Here is an 18,392-nt window from a genome sequence, read left to right as displayed (position 1 = left end):
GGGTTGAGAGTTTGGAGATGGTTCACCTCGGAAGGGCAGAGAGCCAAACGGCCGACTGGTCTTGGAAGTATGGTGAAAAAGGGGGGCTTCTAGCTTCTCCAAAAAGACGAGTTCTCCATGGTGTTTATGAGATCCTAAAAATGGGGATTCTCCCGTGGGAGGTGGAAAAAATTGGAGAGAGTCCTCATCTTCTTGTAGAAGCTACAAGCCCGTCCACTTTTTCACCATACTTCCGAAACCCCTCGGCTTTACAGCTATCTACCCTTCAGGGGTGAATATTCTCCAATCTGTCAACCCAAAATTTGTATCAACAAGTAGCAAATTAAAAATATCATAATGCTAATGTATATAGCTGGAGAACTAAAAGACTGCATGAAACATAACTACAAAAGGACCCATTTATCAGTTTTCATGTCGTGCCCGATGTAGTGTCTGCAACAGTGAATATATATACACGCATATACATATATATATATGTACCATGTAATTTCTTATGTGCAACAAGAAAATTTTCTTTATATTAAACAGTAATCAAACCTGCAAGTAAAAAGCAAACACAGCTTTTAAGGTTTACTGAGTTTTGCAAGAAAACCTTGTGCCTTTTTGATGTCCCTATAAATAGTTGGACAAGTCATAGAACCCCCTCCATAGAGTTCATCACACATATATGCAATATAATCACAATTCAACTTAACTGGTTAAGTATGACACGAAATTCACTTATCGCATTGATATCCCAGATACAGGAGCAGACAATGCAAGGAAAGGACTCAAAGGAGCACTTTAACAGAATAATAGGAAAAAAAACACTAAGCTGCCTACCTTTTCCTTTGCTTTCAGTGGGTCAGGCTGAGACAATGTGACATGGAGTAGCTTGGCCCATTCTTGCAAATAGCCAGCACCTTCCTTATACATTTTACTAAATGCTTCATTCGATTGCAGGTAAAACGTTAAGGAAAGAAACCGAGGGAAAAATAGAATTCAACTACATCATAATGCGACTAGAACAAAATTTAATGACACCTGACTGGTGAAACATGTTAAGTACAGAATAAAAGAAGGTTGATTCCTCAAATGATTTGCGGAAAACTGTAAAAAGGGTAACCTGACAAAACTATATCGAAACATCCATAGCTTCCCGCCTCTTGGAAGGATTTTTCGGCAGGTTAGTTATACATTTAATAATAAACACAAAATAAGTGCCATGAAAAAACAAAATGAGAATCTCACATATCACAACCATCAAAATGTAAGTGATCTTTAGTTTTTCAGCTTCATTACTAACTAGCTCGAGCTACTAAGTATTGCCACCAAATCATTCTTTTTCATTTTGGAAAATCCCTTTAACCCACGAGATTTTGCAAGTGCTCTGAGTTCTGGTAGTTTCAAAGCACTCAAATCCTCATGCTCAATATGCTGTTCGCTGTCCTCCTCATCAACATCAGAAGATTCATCCTCTGACAACTCATCCAACATGTCAGATTCTTGATAGATTGACTCGGATTCAAGCTCAGGATCGGATTCAGACTCCAGTTCTTCCTCTAATTCAGGCACATCATTGACAGCAGGATGTGACTTGGCCAAACTCAAATTTCTCTTCCTATCAGAATTGACATGTGTCACGGAATTTACCATCTCCTCATCGGAATAAAGTGTCTGATATTTCATTTGTGGAACAGGTGATTTCTTTCGGAAATTTGTTGCTGGTCTGCTTAAACTAGGGGCATAGGATTCTTTCGTCTCACTCCTCACTCTATCATTTGAACCAAAGAAACTAAAGCTTTTATCTTCATTCGAAGAGCCATTCACTTCGGGAGTATCTAAATTCAAGTCTCTGCTGCTGCCATTGCTGTTCTTTTTCTTACCTTGTTCGACCGAGTGTTTCCTCAATAACTTAAGGAGAGAATCAACTGTTTCACTCTCTTTGCCCTTTCCTTGTGAGGCTTCGGCTTTCTTATCTTCTTTAGCAGCAGTTCTTTCTCGAAGTTTAGCTTGGACTTTCCTAAAAAGCTCCACAATCTCCTTCTCTCTTGGACCTGGGGCAGCAGTGGCTTGAAATTTTGTGGAACCAGAAAGGGAAAGCAACGGCCCATTTTTTGAAGATATCATTTCGGATTCATCTAGATTTTCAAAGTTCTCCCGGTCTTCATTTTGTCTATTCTTCCCTCGATACCCAGGTCTTTGCCTCGAGAAGTCAGGGTTTCTCCTATGGCCACCAGGACCTGCTCTGCATACAAAAGATATTATTCCCCTCGAACTACATTTCAAAGATCTAACATTCACCTGTGTACAAATTTTGTGGTCACTATGTGAAGAGCAAGGAGATAGAGTCACTGCTCTTCCGGAAATGCCCGAGTAGGAGAGATATCGGCAGTCTGTCGGTCCATAACCTACAACAGTTCAGTACTGAGTTAGCCAAAGTAAAGAAAATAACCATTTAAGAAGCAATATTATCTTGGGGTAAAATTCTTTACCCATAAATCACATTCCAAAAATCCAAATAACTAAAAACAACAAAATATGAATCACAAACCAACAATCTGAACCATGAACTACCTTGGGTAAAACCCACAGAGTTGCAAACAATTTAAACAGGAAAAGATGAAAATGAACTTTCAAATCAACCAAAGCATGCTCACGTGTAGAACATATACTCATATTTGACATTCACCCAAGCCAAGTTTAATCAACTTAGTTTTCCCTTCTTCAACATGTTAAAGTACCATAGAGGCCCTTATATTAGGAACCGGATTGCATTTGCCCCCTCTACTAAAAAAAGCAAATTAGTCCTTGTATGTGAGATCAAAGAGCAAACTGATCCTTGTATTAAAAATTCTATTAAAAACTGGTCCTTATGTGTCACGCCACATGTAATTGACTGGTTATTTAATCAGCCATACTGGTTTTTAATAATAGAAATGGATTAAATGTTTAACACAAAGGACCATTTGCTCTTTGATCCAAGTAAAGGGCTAATTTGCCCTTTTTTTTAGTGAAGGGGCAAAATGCAATCTTACTCAAAATCAAAAGCATAAATTCAATATTTTTTCTCTTTCCAAAGTGCAATTAGAAAATAACAAAAAAAAAATTAAGCAACTTCCCAAACCACAAAATACAGATCTAAACAAATTTAACATACCATCCTGGACTAACATCAAACCCTTTCATAGAAACCAGAACGAACAGTCAAAATAATCTGAGGATAAGACTATTGAATCAAAAAAAAAAGTACCAATTAAAATAAATTCAAAATGAAAAACACCCGTTAACAAAAAATGGGGTGTTCATAAAAAAAATCATCATAGCCCTCAACCTCGAGTAGAATAAACATTTCCTTCAATTTCATTTCATTTTCTTAGTAACCAAACAAAAAGCAAAACCACACACCCCAAAAGAAATAAATACAAAAGGAGGAGAGAATTTTTACCAGGAATGTTATTGGGGACGAGATGAAGTGCATGCGACATGAGTGAAGCTTCAAAACAAAGCGTTGTGGCGGTTTTGCATTCTTTTTCGCAGGGTTTTCTGTTTTTTTTTTGTTTGATAAAATGATATATAAGCGGAGAGACATTGATAAGGGACTCATTCGGTAATTTGTCATTTTGTTTATGGGCAATTGTGGATCAAGGGTTTAAGAGGCTGCCGGGCCCCATAAGAAAATATCAAAACGGCCCAATTCATTATCCATTTTTGCATTTCACTACAACCAAGGAAGGTAAAAAAACTATTAGTAAGTTTATGATTTGGTTACTCAATTTTAAAAAGTTTTAAAATAGTAAATTATTCGAAAGTTTTTATTTAAATCATTAGATTGTTAAGTTTTTATTTTTTTAAAGTTTAGTTAGCTAGATCCAACTATGATTCGAAGTTCAATACGGTAGATCAATACCCATCAACGAGTATAATAGCATACTTTAGATCCAAATTGATCTGATGGTCAATGTTAGATCAGAGAAGAAAACTATTTGGATTTTAGTTTTCATATTCATGTCTTTCAAAATTGTTTCATGAAAAAAATCTGGGATTGTAGATGAGAAGTGGAAGGAAAGTTTTCGATTGGTATAGATGGTGGGAATGAGAAGGGTGTACTACAACAATAATTTTAATGGTATAGTGACTTAAATGAAAATATTTAAATAGTTTAATAACTATTTTATAACTTTTTAAAGTTAAGTGATCAAAACGTAAATTTACTAATAGTTTAGTGACATTGTATGTAGTTTATCCTATATTTTATTAAGGGTTTAATTGAATGCTGTTTCGGATTAGGTGCTAAGTTATTAAATAAATAAAAAAACTAAAAACAATGTTGTTTTAAAATAGAGGGATTAAATTTTAAATGTGCAAAAACCTTTGAGCAGATTTTAACTTTTTCTTAAACCTTCAAGAGGGTCCTTTCAAGTAATTTCACACACCTAACATGGGCAACGAAAACCCTAATCTTTTAACCCATCTTTCATATCAAAGAACAAAACTTTATTCTTTAACCAACAGGCGCCACTTGATTCCATCGTTCTTTTTTTCCAGGGAAAGTTCCAAAGAAAAATTTAGTTAATTTCATTAACCGAACAATCCCCAAAGTTTCATTAACATAAAAATTAATCGAAGTCTCCTTGGTTACCCATATTTTTGGAAAAAAAATCCGAATTTTATACCACATTCAAATGTATTTGTAAAAGAACAAACACCCTAGAACGTTTTTCTCAAAAAAATTTGGTTAATTATGGCTAGTAGGAAACTGGTTCGTGATTTTCTCATTGCAAGACAGCCCCTTTTTCAACGCCTTACGTCTCAACAGGTACAGAGTTTAAATTTCTGCCTAAATTTTTTCCCATATTTTATTTTGTTTGGTGGGGTTTTGGTATTTTAGGGTTCGAATGTAAGATTAAGATTGCTATCTGGAAAAGGGTATTCGAGAAATCGACAGTTCAGTGTCTTCAATGAATTCTCCAAGAAAATTAAAGGCGAAGCTAACAGGTATTTGAAGCTAATTATATATTGCTTCATTTTGAGAAAGGATTAAGAATAAGTCTTTTTTATCTTTATTTTGACGGGGTTGCATCATATTGTAGAAATCAGGATTTTAAGCAATCAGTTGAGGAGCTAAAAGGGAAAGCGGAAGAGCTGAAAGTTAGGTAATTTTTCTCTTGTATTGAAGTAACCACGTTATGTTTTAGTTGTAAATATTAGCATTGTTAGGGTTAGTAGGCTGAGACATACCCTTGTATGTCAAGGGGATTGGCCTGACATGGTGAAATGGCGAATGCAGAACGAAGCAGACAACCGAGCAGCTTTACAAACAGGTTGATGGTGTGTGGACAGGGGCCGAAGCTACAGCTAAAAAGGTTGGGGTTTTAGATTTATCTTCTCTTCATTGTTTACTTAAACTAATTTATAATGACAATATGTTTTGCATCTGTTATGTTTCTTTTCCGAGTCGCATTTCTTTGTAATGCATGTTTATCTGAATTTCTTAGTACCCATAAATTATATGTAGCTTTTAATTGTGTGTTCTGTATACAATTCATTTTGTGGAGTTAATATGCTAGAATTTGACCATAGCTTTGGCATTGGGCTGATTTAGAGAAAAAGCTAAGGATGATTATTGAAAAGCGACCTCAATTAGATTTTATATCGCACTATTTTGTAAATATATAAGTGTGTGTTACATTATGATGATTAAGCCAGGGTTTTGGTAATTTGGATTCTATATTGGTCGTTATGTGGAACAATATGACTAGAATCATATCTCGCGTTCTTGTGTAAAGATACCATGGAGGCCTCTATACTAGGAGTTGGATTTCATTTTGCCCCCTCTACTAAAAAATTAGGCAAATTTGTCTTTGTAAGTTAGACTAAAGAGCAAATTGGTTTTTTTATTATCAATTTCTATTGTTAAAAACTGGCCCCTATACCTCAACAGACATGAGGTACGCATGATGTGTCACTATATGGTTATTCTATCAGCCACTCCAATTTTTAACGGTACAAATGGATGAAGTTTTTAATAGAAAGGATCAATTTGCACTAATTTGCCCATTTTTTTGGGTAGAAGGGACAAATTGCTATCTGACTCCTACTATAGGAGCCTTCATGGTACTTTTACCAGCATTCTTGTTGCTACATAAAATTAGTGTTTTATTGTAATTTTTATCCTGGTTGTGTGATGTGAAAAATGTTCTGTATGTTTAAAAATGTGAAGCTTTTGATGGAGCTTTTTTGTTACGTTAGTGATACATAATTCATATTTGATTGGTATTGTGTTGGTAGTAGGTTTCTGCCAATGTGAAAGAGAAGATTTCAGCTGCCAAAGAGGAGGTATATTTTTTTTTTAAAGCAAGCTATTTGACCTACATATTATGTCCGTGACCGTTTTTATTAAGTTATTCGATATCACTGACTTAGGTTAAGGGAACTTTTGGGATTGGAAAGGAAGAGTTTTCACAGTCCGATACTTCAGCTCAGCAGGGTGCTGATGCAAAAGATGAAGGCACAACATCATCCAAAGAACAAAATGACCAGCAACCTGGAACGAGTGATGCCACGGAAACTGTATTTGGAAAATTTAAGTCTCGCATGTCTTCTCCAAAGGTTTCTTCAGCTTTCCAAAAGTTAAAGGAAGCAAAGGTTGTCGATTTAGCAAAGAAGGGTTATGACATTGTTAAGGATGAGTTAAGTGGTAATCCGAGTAAGAGAAAACACCTGGAGTATACCCCACCTCCTTCATCGACAGGTGAAAGAAGTACAAGAACTGATATTGTTGTTTTGCCATCTAAGCAATCCCCTTGGAGTAAAAAGTGGGAGGCGTTCAAAGAGAAAGTAAGTTTATTGTAGGTGTTGAGTTTTACTTGAATATCACTTAAGTTTTTCTTCTTCTTATTTGAACAAACTTTGTTTTCTTCTGTATAGATGCAAGGTCATCCATTATTCAAGCGTGTTAGCGGGATGAGTGAACCCGTTGTGACGAAGGGCCAAGAGGTAAGTTTCCATCCTATTGCTATTTATTTCGGTTTTGATGCATGCTCTATATATTTTCCTATACTGTACTGTCTTGATTCGTGAAATCCAGGAAAAGTTATATACCCGAACCTTCCATTGAACTGTTTGAAATTATTATATGGCTGCATTGGCAGATTGCAGAAGATATGCGTGAAAGATGGGAGACCAGTGATAACCCCATTGTTCACAAAATTCAGGAGTATGCTATACTTTTCCGCTTCTACTTTTCTAGTAATCTTTCAACTTACAAATTAGGAAGTTATTGATGCAGTCTTTTTGTATGCTGATCCCATAACATGTTTTGACAGTATAAACGAGAGTATCTTTCAAGAAACAGATGCTGCAGCATCATACAAAGAAATACGCCGACGAGATCCGTATGGTCACCTCTCCTTTTGTTTATGCTTCAGTACTTTATGTTCCATTTCTTTACAACCTTCTTTGGGGCATGGAATATAGGTCATTTTCTTTGCCAGAGTTTGTAGCTGAAGTTCAAGAAGCAATCAGACCAGTCCTGAATGCTTATATAAAAGTAAGGGGTTTTCCTGGCCTTATGTTATACAGTTTTATATTTTCCAAAAAAAATAATGTCTCGGATAGTGGCTTTCTCTAATATATATATAAATACTTTATACATGCAGGGAGATGTTGAAACTTTGAAAAAGTATTGTAGTCCTGAAGTTATTGACAGGTGCAAAGCGGAGCATATTGCTTATCAGAGCCATGGTATATTTTTTGATAACAAGGTAAGTTGGGATGATCGGGTTCTAAATCTTGTGTTCACTTAGATACTTGATATGAAGCGCTGTTACTAATTCAGGCCTTCACTTTTTGTTGCAGATTCTACATATATCAGATGTAGAAGTTAGAGAGACCAAAATGATGGGGACTTCCCCTATTATCATAGTGGCGGTTCGAGTTTTTCTTCTTTTGCTTCTTTGATTTCTTAATCAATTTGAGTTTCTTAAAAGTTTTTAAAGCTGATGCTGATGGCCTTTTCTCGTTTTGATGTTCGCAGTTTCAAACGCAACAAATATATTGTGTACGAAATAGAGAGGGCAAAATAACAGAAGGTGGAAAGGTAAATGAAAAGTTGTTTTTCCGCTTGTCATACTTTTAATTGAACTAGATGGTTCCCAAACTATGGCTTAGATTCTAAATTGGTCTCTGAAACTTCCAAGCAAGTCTTTCTGTCAGCTTGGTCGTTAAATGTTAAGTTGGTATTGACATGGAGCATATTTAAAATACATGGATCAATGTTTAAATGTGTACCGTTATGGATCTGACTATCAAAAAAGAAATAGTCTCTAATATTTTGAGGACGCAATTAGTATGTACGTTTTGAAGTTTGAGGATCAGTTTAGAATCTGGACCAAAGTTTAAGGACATTTAGCATTCTCCAGCCCAAAAGTGGTGCTAGAGAATGTGAAATCTTATTTTTGCCCCTTTAAAATTTATGAAATATTTAAACTAGTTTATAGCAAAATTGCATTTTGCTCCCCAAAAAATAATAAAATCTTGATTTAGTTCTTTAAAGAATTATAGATATATAAGCTATTAAAATGATTAGTTCTCTCATAAAATTAAATATATATGTTACTTAATTTTGACCCCCAGAAAATTTTTTTGGCTTCGCCCTGTCCACCCTTAATATTGTATTGATCGAAAAAAGAAAGAAAAATATATTTTGATCTTTTATTTACCATAAAACTGTCTTTTTTTTTTTACTAGGATACAATTCACACGGTGTATTATGCATGGGCCATGCAACAAGTGGATGTAGAAGAACTTGGAGAGGGTGCTCTTTATCCAATATGGAAGCTTAGAGAAATGCAACAAATTGGTATACAAGCCCTCATCTAAAAGCTCGATTTTATGCCGATGTCCTCTTATAGATGGATATTGTAAGATTTGACCCCTTGATAATATTTTTTCCGATGATATGATCCTCCTCTCTGGGTTTTGTTAGTTTCTTCACCAGGGAGATTTTAGCTGATGAAATGAATTTTTTATTTATTATTTTCAGCAAATAAAAGGAATTGTTACCAAAGCATGTTCATGTTCATGTTCATTTATGTTTAAGATCAGGTTTACCTGAAATTGTGAATTGCAGTTCAATGTATGATGTTCCTCTTCATTGATGAATTTTAGCACTTCATCAACAAATCTTATCATTTAAATTCAATGGCTTCTTAGTTACTGCAATTTGTTTACTTTTATCCGAATTTGGATATTCAATGGATGGCTAAATGATTTGATTTGATTTGAATTGAATGGAGTGAATTTTATTTTCTGAATTTTTCAATCGATTTCCAACAGATTGGATTTTAATTTTTGAAAAATAGACGCTGAATGTGGTGTGGTTTTTTTCCCAATAGTGGAGTCTATTATATATTCAATTATTAAAATGATAAAAATATAATTGATATATTATGAAAGAAATTAATATATTTTATGAAAAATTAAGAATGGAATTTACTCAATTTTAAAAACATTGAAGATATTAATAGCAAAAAGTAGAATGGTAAAAAATGGATGTATCCACTTCTACGGATATGATAGTACTTTTCAAAATTACACATCACAACGGAGCGAATGATGAAACTAAGCATGCCTACCGTGGACGATGGAATTTTTTATTCATTTCATTTTATCATAAAAAGTTAATCACTTAAACTTGATAGACCAATTTGAATCTAAACTTGATAAATAAATAAAAATCAAACTTAAAATTTTCAAATTCAAAACCACTTGAACTTGAAAATACTACCTTGTTGAAATGGTAATAATACTGCTAAAATGAAACAAGAGAAGAAACTTGTTGCCTGAAACTTGGTCCGAAGCTTTCAACTGTACAAAGTTGATTTACATTGCCATTCAACATTGAAACCATATGTACCCCATGATTCAGTTTGAGCACCATGAAAACGTAAACTTCAAAATCCTGAAAATAACATCCGCCATTAATGATCGTTTCAAAACGAACAAGTTAAAAGCTCGAGGGAAAGGCCAAGAAGCATTTCATCAGATAAAAGAGGTTTCAAAATGTGACATCAGGATCATCATCATAGTCAAAATCTGGTTCACTAGAGTGTCTTATTCTCTTGACTTCTCTAACTCTTCCCTTCTTTGGCTTTCCTCTGTAAAAAAAAGAAAAAACACGAGACATGAGTTTTAGATCATTTCGGGTTTAGAATTTCGGATTAAAGTAAATTCTTTAAAGAATTAATGCACTTACTGCCCATTGGCAAAGTAACCTCCACCCTTAGACCGACCCACACCGTAGTACGACTTCCCATCTGCTAAACACAAAGGAATAACAACCAATGAAACATCAAGAAAGGAAATCTGTTGATGCATTTGCATATTATAGGCTCACCATCTCTACCGGCGGCAACCTCTTCAGCCTGAAAGAAACAATGGCAGAACAAAAATCAGTCGGAAAAACTTGCTCATGATGGGGACACCATATTATTTATCCATTCAAGCCATTCAATTACTTTTTAAGGAAAAATAGCTGCAGTAAACACTAAAAAACTACCATACTGAGAAATTCATCTTTCATGCCGTTGTGGAAACATTTAGCAGGATCTTCTATAGAGTGGACAGCAATATATTAATTTTGATGTATATAGTTGAGGAGTGTGAGAAAGGATTGGTTTATGAAGGCATATAAACTATGGTGCTTTTATATGCAGCAATAGTAACACATAATCAAAGCAAAACAAACCCCATCTGCAACTCTATATAACAGAACAATAGTTCAGTGTTGGCATTTGACGAAACCAATTTCCTATCTTACTTCATTTGACATGACAAATAGTAGAAATGCAAGTAAACAAGAACACACACCGCGGGTGAAGTGACAGAAGACAACGAGAATAGCCTATCTTCCGGCTGAAACTTCCTGGACCGCTTCAAGCTGCAAGACAAGTTCAATACATAGTTCATATTCAATATACAAATCCATAAGATAAATTTCATTGGAACTTTTAGAACTTTAAAAAATTAGCTAAGCCGCAGTGTCCTTGAGCATGCATCTAATGAAATCTACACTTACAAATCATGTTTTTTTCCCCTAAATAAACCCTGAATATATATAAAATTGAACAAAACAGGCAATTTTGGACACAATATGAGAAATACAAGACATCTGAATACAATTAGCACAACACATTTAACACGAGAATCGTATTCGTGTTGATTTTCGACACATTCAATAATTTGTGTTTAAGCTAGAATACTAAACGTTATAAGGATATATGAACAAGCAGCTCTACATTCCATGAAGAAATAAACTAAGGAAAAGAGTGTTAGAACAGGCAATCCATACAGCGCAGTATTCTTCGATGAAGAGAGGAATCCCTCGAAACCTTTCAAAACGTGACCACATTGGCTTGGATCCTGCAAATAACTTGTTTCCATATCATATACCTGCATTTAAAAACAGGAAACTTAAAAAAAAATCGAATCAAATCGGGAGGAAAAAAGAAGAACAAGGAGAAAAATGATGAAATCACTACTTGTCTTTCGATGCTTCGTAGCTCTTCTTGAAGCTTAGCTCTTTTATTAAGCAGAGAAGCCAACATTGTTGACGGTGTTGCTGATCCTCTTTGACCTAAAAAAAACAAAACAAAGGTTTCAATCCATTAATAATAACAAAAAGGGCAATGAAAATAAAAAAAAAATAGATTGAAAAGAAAATGGGGATCGTAACGGCTACCATCGTAATCCATATTTTCGCGCGAAATCGTTGAGATAATTTTAGAACCCTAAAAAAAACCTAAAGTGGAGCTTTCCCCAAATCTTTTTTATGATGGAAGGACCTTTTGGAGAACCGGATCGGATCCCTTTCGAAATTTAAAAGGTCGAAAGGAAAAAAATATAGAATCCGATTTCAAAGTTTTAAAAAGTTGCGAAATTTGCGAAATTGTCAGTACGATCGTAATCTTCCAGCCAACAGTATTGCGCCATTTATACGCGGGGTATGATGATGCGTCTATAAATAATCCAAATATATTTGGGTGAAGCTCTTTAGTATCATAAGTTGGATTAAATAAATTATCAAAATTTATTAATATTAAAAAATTAGTTTAATCATTGATTTAATTGATTTGATACGATTTTCTAAATAAATTCTTTGTTTCATTGATTCGATTTAAATAATCACGATTTAGGTATAAAAAATTGATAAATTTCTCTTATTAAGTCGGGTTTATTCTAAATATATATATTATTTGTTTTTTAAGTTTATCTTTAATGTTTAAATTAATATTTGAGTTTAATTTTAATATTCAGTTTATTATTTAAAAAAATTTTAATTTGATATTTGAGATTACTTTATTCCATTACTTATCCTAACTTCAACTTTTAATTTAGTAAACGAGCTCTTTTTGTCCTTTAATTTTAATACTAAATTAAATATTTAAATGGATGAGAAAAATATATACGCGACCACCAGAAGAGGATAATTTCATGTCGGAAATATTAAAAATATACAAAAATGTAACAAAATGCAATTTTATTTTTCTTCTTTTTTAAGATCAACTTTACAAAAAACAAACCAGAATCAGATATACTATGGAACAAGATTTAACAGCCCCGATCGAAATCAGCCCCCCTAAAGGAAAAAATGGGACTGCACTAAGAGTGAATGAAATCAACAAAAAGAAAATCTGAAATGGAATCAAAATATTGAGATTAAAAAAAGAATACCACGACCCCATCGTCGTCGACACCGTTTTCAACACGAACTAAGAAGCTGTTCCAAGTAATCAGCTCCTAAATCCTCAAACACCACCAGGTTCCGTTGTTGTTGTTGTTGTTGTCCGACCACCTCGTTCCGTTTACTTCTCTTGTTCTTCACCGTCGACGACGACGACGATGATCTTTTCCTTAAGTAATGCCTCTTCTTCAAAGCCACGACAGGTGAACAACCTTCTTCGCACCGATACTTCATTTCTTCAAGCGATTCCTTAACGACTTCCATCGGAAAATTGAGTGTAGCCAACGCTCCTTTCATAGCGAACGCCGCTTGGTCGTAAGCTAAAGCAGCTTCTTCGGCACTGTCGAATGTTCCTATCCATACCCTAACGCCGTTCCTCGTTGAGTCCCTTATCTCCGCTGCGTATTTCCCCCACGGCCTCTTCCTTACCCCTCTGTAATTCCGTTCCCCTTTGGGCTCCGGTTCGGGTTGTTTAACCTCGGAAGTAACCTCTTCGGGTTCGGGTTTGGGTCGCCCGCCTTCAGCCAATAAATCCATCCAAAGCAGTTCTTCTGCGTCGTTGAAGTTGAAGAAAACTGAACTGTACGGCTCCGGCGAGCAAAATGACGACTCAGGCGAGACTTCCGATGTCGTTGAGTATTGAAAGGAAGAAGACTCGTCCATGGTATTTGCTTTAGTTATCTCTAAGCGGCAAGTGGTAGCGAACTGTTTTTTTTTTTTTTTTGTTTGGTCTCACGACATTTTTCAACGACTGGACTCTGTTTATATACCAGTTAGAGAAAAATAGAACAAGAAAAAAAAAAAAAAAGAATTACGCACGTGAGTCAAATGACGCACGGCGGCGGGTTAGACTCAAAATTGCATACATCTATAGTGACATGGCAGAATAATTGGTTTTTTTGCCTACGTGGCAGACATTAGTCACAATATTGTGGAAGGAGCTTTGGAAAAAAAAAGTTGGGAGCTGGAGACTACCAGAGAAATTATTAAAAAATAAAATTTCTTTAAAAAAAAAAATCAAGGATGAATTATTTAATAAGACTAAAATTTTGATAAATTCAGATAAACTTATTTCGGTCTAATTCTAGTTTTAGTCCTTCTATTATGTTAAATTTCAAAATTTAATTTTTTACTTTTATTTGGTATGATTTGGTCTTTTATTTTTGTTTATAATGTTATTAGTTGTTATAAATTGATAGCATTGATGGTTAATCCCATTAAAGTTAGATAATATAAATTTTTTAAATCATGCTAATATGACATTAATTCAATTTTAAAATTTCATGTCCGAGTAAAAACATATTATCTAAAATAAAGTTAACTCAAAATTTAGATTCCGAAATCTACTCTTACATGAAGTTTTATCATTAATCAAGCCTTTAATGACTTTGAATCGTCTACATTTTTCCATTTTCACTTTTTTTTTTTCCTTCTTTAAAAAACTCCTTATTTTTTTCTACACTTCTTCCTTTTCTCAAAAAAGCAACCACTGCCATAAACCATCATGCGCGACATCATCTTCGACCAGCAATGTTTTCAATCAACATCAAGTTCTCACTTCTTTTTTTCGATTTCATACCAAAATCTACTAAAACTTATAAAAAAGTTAAAAATGGTGTGATTCCATACAAAGGAAAATTCCTAAAAAGAAATCTAATACATTTATTATATTGCTCGTGTATATTTTCTACTCCATCTACATTTCACTTGTAGATAGTGTAAAATAAAGTAATAAAACAGTAGGAATTAGTGTGCTACACATAATTACAGGTATCGGGAAAGTGGGTTTCGAAATTGAAAGATATCATAACGCTGAGAAATTTAATACCTGAAATCCATTTTATTATTTCAACAACAACTAACAACTTTATATAAGATGATATTTAACAAAAAAAAAATAGAAAGTCAAATAAAAATTATAGTTAATTATGGGTATTGTATTAACTATATATTCAAATAAAAAATACTACAATAATATTTACTATATTTAAATTATTAGATTTGCACATTTTTAATAATTTGAAAATCTTTATTCCTATAATCAAATTTTATATTAAACATAGCCTAATATATATATATATTATTTCTTAATGTATTTATCAGAGTGAGTTCAGTAATTAATTTTTTATATTCTCTAGGCCTCTTAAGGAGTAGATGCAAGTCACGAGTTTTAAAGTTACTATATACTTAATATTTTTTATTATACAAAACGGATACAATACTTTAATTTCTAATCTAATCTGTATAAAACATAATTGATAAAAATACTTTTTTAAAAAAAATTAAAGAGCAGGGATTCTTGGAATTTTGAAACCAAAATCTTTTTATTAAAAAATATAATTTATTATTTTATAATTATTAATACGATTACTAAAGAATTTTTTGTATTCCAAATTTGGTAATATGTATTAATAAAGAGCTTACCTTTAATTAATTTTTTTAAAAATATGATAAATAATTACACATGGTAGAATAATGCAATGATAAACAGCTGATTATAAGCACGCCACATAATTTTTTTTTTGTAACTTCAAATTGCTATAATATATATAATGTGATTCAAGCCCCTGTACTATTTATACAATTGAAATTTAGTCCTTTTATCAATTTTAATTCAATGACTGTAGTCTCTCTATTGCAACTCTAAATTTTAGCATAATTAAAAATATTAAGAAAAATACAAAAAATTAAGCTTGATTGTCTGGTCGAATAACAGTAAAAAAAAATTCGATACAACGAATTAACCTATTGTTTCCATAAGCCTAAAATTAATTAATTAATTGATAAAGGGGACCCCCCATCTAAGTGTTTAAATAAAATGGGTAAGCTTAAACAACGCTCCACCTCTAATTTGTGTCAACAATTACAACATCGAAAATGACAAAAACGACATTTGAAAACGACAAGTGCGGTCATTGCCTTGGTTCTTTCTTCATTTTTTCTTACTTAATAAATTAAAAAGAAAAATGGAATGAGTTTTAACTCAGTTGTATCAATATTATCGTCAGTGTAAGAAGACATGGGTTTGAACGCACTAAAATGCATTTATCTTCCTATTTAATTAAGAGTTGAAAAGGGATTATGAATAGTTCTATAAAAAAATAAAATAAAAATTAAAACTTGTTGTTAGTCATTGTACGTACTTGTATAAAATTAGAGATTATTTTCTGTTAATTATATGAGGACAGTATAATCAAAATTTTAAGTTAACAAATTTGGATAAAAAACACTAGCGATTCTAATAATTGGACTGATATAACTAAATAAAAAAACCTTGTGTGTTGAGGGTAGTCTTCGAAGTGTTGTCCATCGAGTAGCCAGTCGAACCTCCAACAACCAAAGGTATTTTCCTCGTATCAGGGTTTAGTCTCTATCCTTCGCAAAAAGCTGTGTATGATTCACAAAGAAAGGTGCCTTGCCCCCTTGGTTGGTGGAGATATGACTTGCAAGACTTGAGAGAAGTGTTAGTATAGGACGTGCGAATAATAATTTATCTACTTGAGCGCGAGATGATTAGAACCACCAACCTAAGGGTTAAATGGTCACTACCATACACAACTTTCCGCGGAGGCTAAGGACAATACCTTTAGTTGTTGGAAGTTCGGTCGGTTGACCAGCAAACGACACTTCAAAGACTTCTCCCAAAGGAGCCTACTTACTCTTAACAAGAAGGATTTACACTTCAAAGACTTCTCCCAAAGGAGCCTACTCACTCTTAACAAGAAGGATTTAATTTTTACCTTTTTAAGTATAATGATTAAATCTCAAATTTTATCAAAATATAGGGACTTACAACATAATTTAACAAAGGAAATCACTTATCCTAAAGATGAAAAAAGAAAGTCAATATTCATGCAAGAAAAGACTAAGATCAGGGCGTGCTTTCCGTCGTAGTTTCATTGAAGAATATATATTACGGACCACATTCAGCCTCCCTAAACAATCATATATTTAGAAATATTCGGGTTTCTTAAAACGTTTAAGCTCTTCATATTATCAACTTTTTGGATTAAATTAGGTTTAATCTTTGAAAATAATCATATTATTGTCAGGGTGAAATCATAAAATTTTTTCAAGGGGTAAAATTAAATTATAATTTTTGCGATAGTAAAAATATAATTTTACTATTTTAATAGTATATATTTTTATAATTTTTAAAGGATTAAATCAAAATTTTATATTTTTAGAGATTAAAGTACAATTTTACTTTTACTAATTTAAATTTTTAAAGAGCCTAAATAAAAAAAAATTCCATTTTAAGGGGACTCGAGGCCCTTGCCAGCCCCCTAGCTACACCCCTGATTTATTGCTTTATCCAGGGTTTTTTAACAAGTTTATAAGTATATATACAATTACAAATAATACATGTTCGAGTAATTATAACTAAAATCGAATGACTATAACATAAGTAAAATTATCATGGAGACCTCTGTACTAAGAATCATATTGCATTTGGTCTAAAAAATAGACAAATTAGTCTTTGTATGTTAGACAAAAAAGCAAATTAGTCCAGTATATTAAAAGTTTCATCTATTTTTACTATTAAAAATTGGTTTGGTTGACAGAACAATTAGATAGGTACACGTGTAGAGCCAATTTTTAATAGTAGAAATTAATGAAATTTTTAACAGAATGACCAGTTTGCTCTTTGGTCTAACATACAATGACTAATTTGTTCATTTTTTGAGTAAAGTGAGAAAAATACAAATTGACTCCTAACACAATAGCTTTCATGATACTTTAACCGTGCAAAATATAACTGAAATATAAATAAATCTAGACAAAACCCAAACATAGTAAAATTTAAATCCAAAATAAATATAGGTAAAAGTGGGACTTCAACCGGAAATATCAAAGTTCGTAGGCTTCTACTTTGCCATCCAATTCTTTTTAAAAGTAATATATATATATTTTTTTAAATGACAAGTCACATGCTCAAGTCGGTATTTTTTTTTTCGATTTAAGTTGGTATTTTTTTCTTAAAAGTAAATTTATTAATTCATTCAATGAATGAAACCATATAATTCAGGGGGAAAAAATTAACAAATACTCGTTATAGATAGTGAAAGACAAGCTTTATCAACATAACAAAAGTTTTAGCCTTAGCATCAATAGAACATCATAACACGTAGACAATTGGCTTTATCAAAACTCAAGCACGACATATTTGAGTGATTGCAAGCACTTAATACGATAAGGAAATCAACCCCGGATGGTCCAAAGCAACAAGAAAAATTGACAAAAGAATCGAGCATTCGCCAAACTAGATAGGACGACAACAAAATCATCCCTAAAATCACTTGTAAAACTAAGGTTAAATGCATAAGTAAGAACAAAAAATGTGCTACAAGAGCAAATAAAAACTTCTAAAACTGAAAACTTATTAAAAAATAAAAAAACAAACAAAAAACATATAAAACTTAAAACAGCACTAGTCTAAATCGACTTGCAAAATCATTTATTATTCTAAATACTCTCAAAATAGAAGCATATTAAGAGCTGACGAAGAGCCACCCACTTTTCAAGAAAAATTACTGGTGGTCGGTGGAGTTTTAGTGAATGACAGGTGCCGTCATCTATCCATCACAACTTATGAACCAATAAAGATACTCACAAAATAAATTTACAAACTGAAAATGGAGAAGACATGTGTAACGCCCCCACGCCC

At 33.0% G+C, this 18,392-nt stretch overlaps 4 protein-coding genes across 5 annotated transcripts; 1 reads left to right on the top strand and 3 right to left on the bottom strand.

The window, feature by feature from the left end:
* Positions 1–996: 996 nt before the first annotated feature.
* Positions 997–3,602, bottom strand: LOC107927487 (rho-N domain-containing protein 1, chloroplastic). The gene is made up of 2 exons (XM_016858556.2): positions 3,428–3,602; positions 997–2,390 (listed from the first exon to the last, which is right to left on the bottom strand). The coding sequence occupies exons 1-2, from the start codon at positions 3,465–3,467 to the stop codon at positions 1,285–1,287; spliced, it is 1,146 nt and encodes a 381-aa protein (XP_016714045.1). The 5' UTR covers positions 3,468–3,602; the 3' UTR covers positions 997–1,284.
* A 709-nt stretch (positions 3,603–4,311) lies between these two features.
* On the top strand, positions 4,312–9,144 carry LOC107927508 (mitochondrial import inner membrane translocase subunit TIM44-2). Its single transcript, XM_016858593.2, has 14 exons — positions 4,312–4,798; positions 4,871–4,977; positions 5,073–5,135; positions 5,270–5,345; positions 6,274–6,318; positions 6,406–6,819; positions 6,910–6,978; positions 7,134–7,198; positions 7,308–7,376; positions 7,459–7,531; positions 7,641–7,745; positions 7,840–7,911; positions 8,018–8,080; positions 8,731–9,144. Exons 1-14 carry the CDS (start codon positions 4,724–4,726, stop codon positions 8,860–8,862), a joined length of 1,428 nt encoding a protein of 475 aa, XP_016714082.1. The 5' UTR covers positions 4,312–4,723; the 3' UTR covers positions 8,863–9,144.
* A 454-nt stretch (positions 9,145–9,598) lies between these two features.
* On the bottom strand, positions 9,599–12,022 carry LOC107927511 (chromatin modification-related protein MEAF6). Of its 2 annotated transcripts, none has more exons than XM_016858597.2 (7): positions 11,723–12,022; positions 11,523–11,617; positions 11,333–11,433; positions 10,852–10,921; positions 10,379–10,406; positions 10,238–10,301; positions 9,599–10,139 (listed from the first exon to the last, which is right to left on the bottom strand). In XM_016858597.2, the coding sequence occupies exons 1-7, from the start codon at positions 11,733–11,735 to the stop codon at positions 10,040–10,042; spliced, it is 471 nt and encodes a 156-aa protein (XP_016714086.1). In that variant the 5' UTR covers positions 11,736–12,022; the 3' UTR covers positions 9,599–10,039. The 2 variants fall into 2 exon arrangements, with proteins under 2 accessions (XP_016714086.1, XP_016714087.1); XM_016858598.2 differs by having other exon boundaries at positions 10,238–10,298.
* Positions 12,023–12,505: 483 nt separating this feature from the next.
* On the bottom strand, positions 12,506–13,457 carry LOC121204678 (ethylene-response factor C3). The gene has a single exon (XM_041074980.1). The coding sequence runs from the start codon at positions 13,385–13,387 to the stop codon at positions 12,743–12,745; it is 645 nt and encodes a 214-aa protein (XP_040930914.1). The 5' UTR covers positions 13,388–13,457; the 3' UTR covers positions 12,506–12,742.
* Positions 13,458–18,392: the final 4,935 nt, after the last annotated feature.

This window comes from Gossypium hirsutum, chromosome A08 (genome assembly GCF_007990345.1).
Source record: "Gossypium hirsutum isolate 1008001.06 chromosome A08, Gossypium_hirsutum_v2.1, whole genome shotgun sequence".
NCBI classification, from domain to species: Eukaryota; Viridiplantae; Streptophyta; class Magnoliopsida; order Malvales; family Malvaceae; genus Gossypium; species Gossypium hirsutum.
Note: the sequence above shows the minus strand (reverse complement) of the source record. Positions and strands in the feature narration are given on the sequence as shown.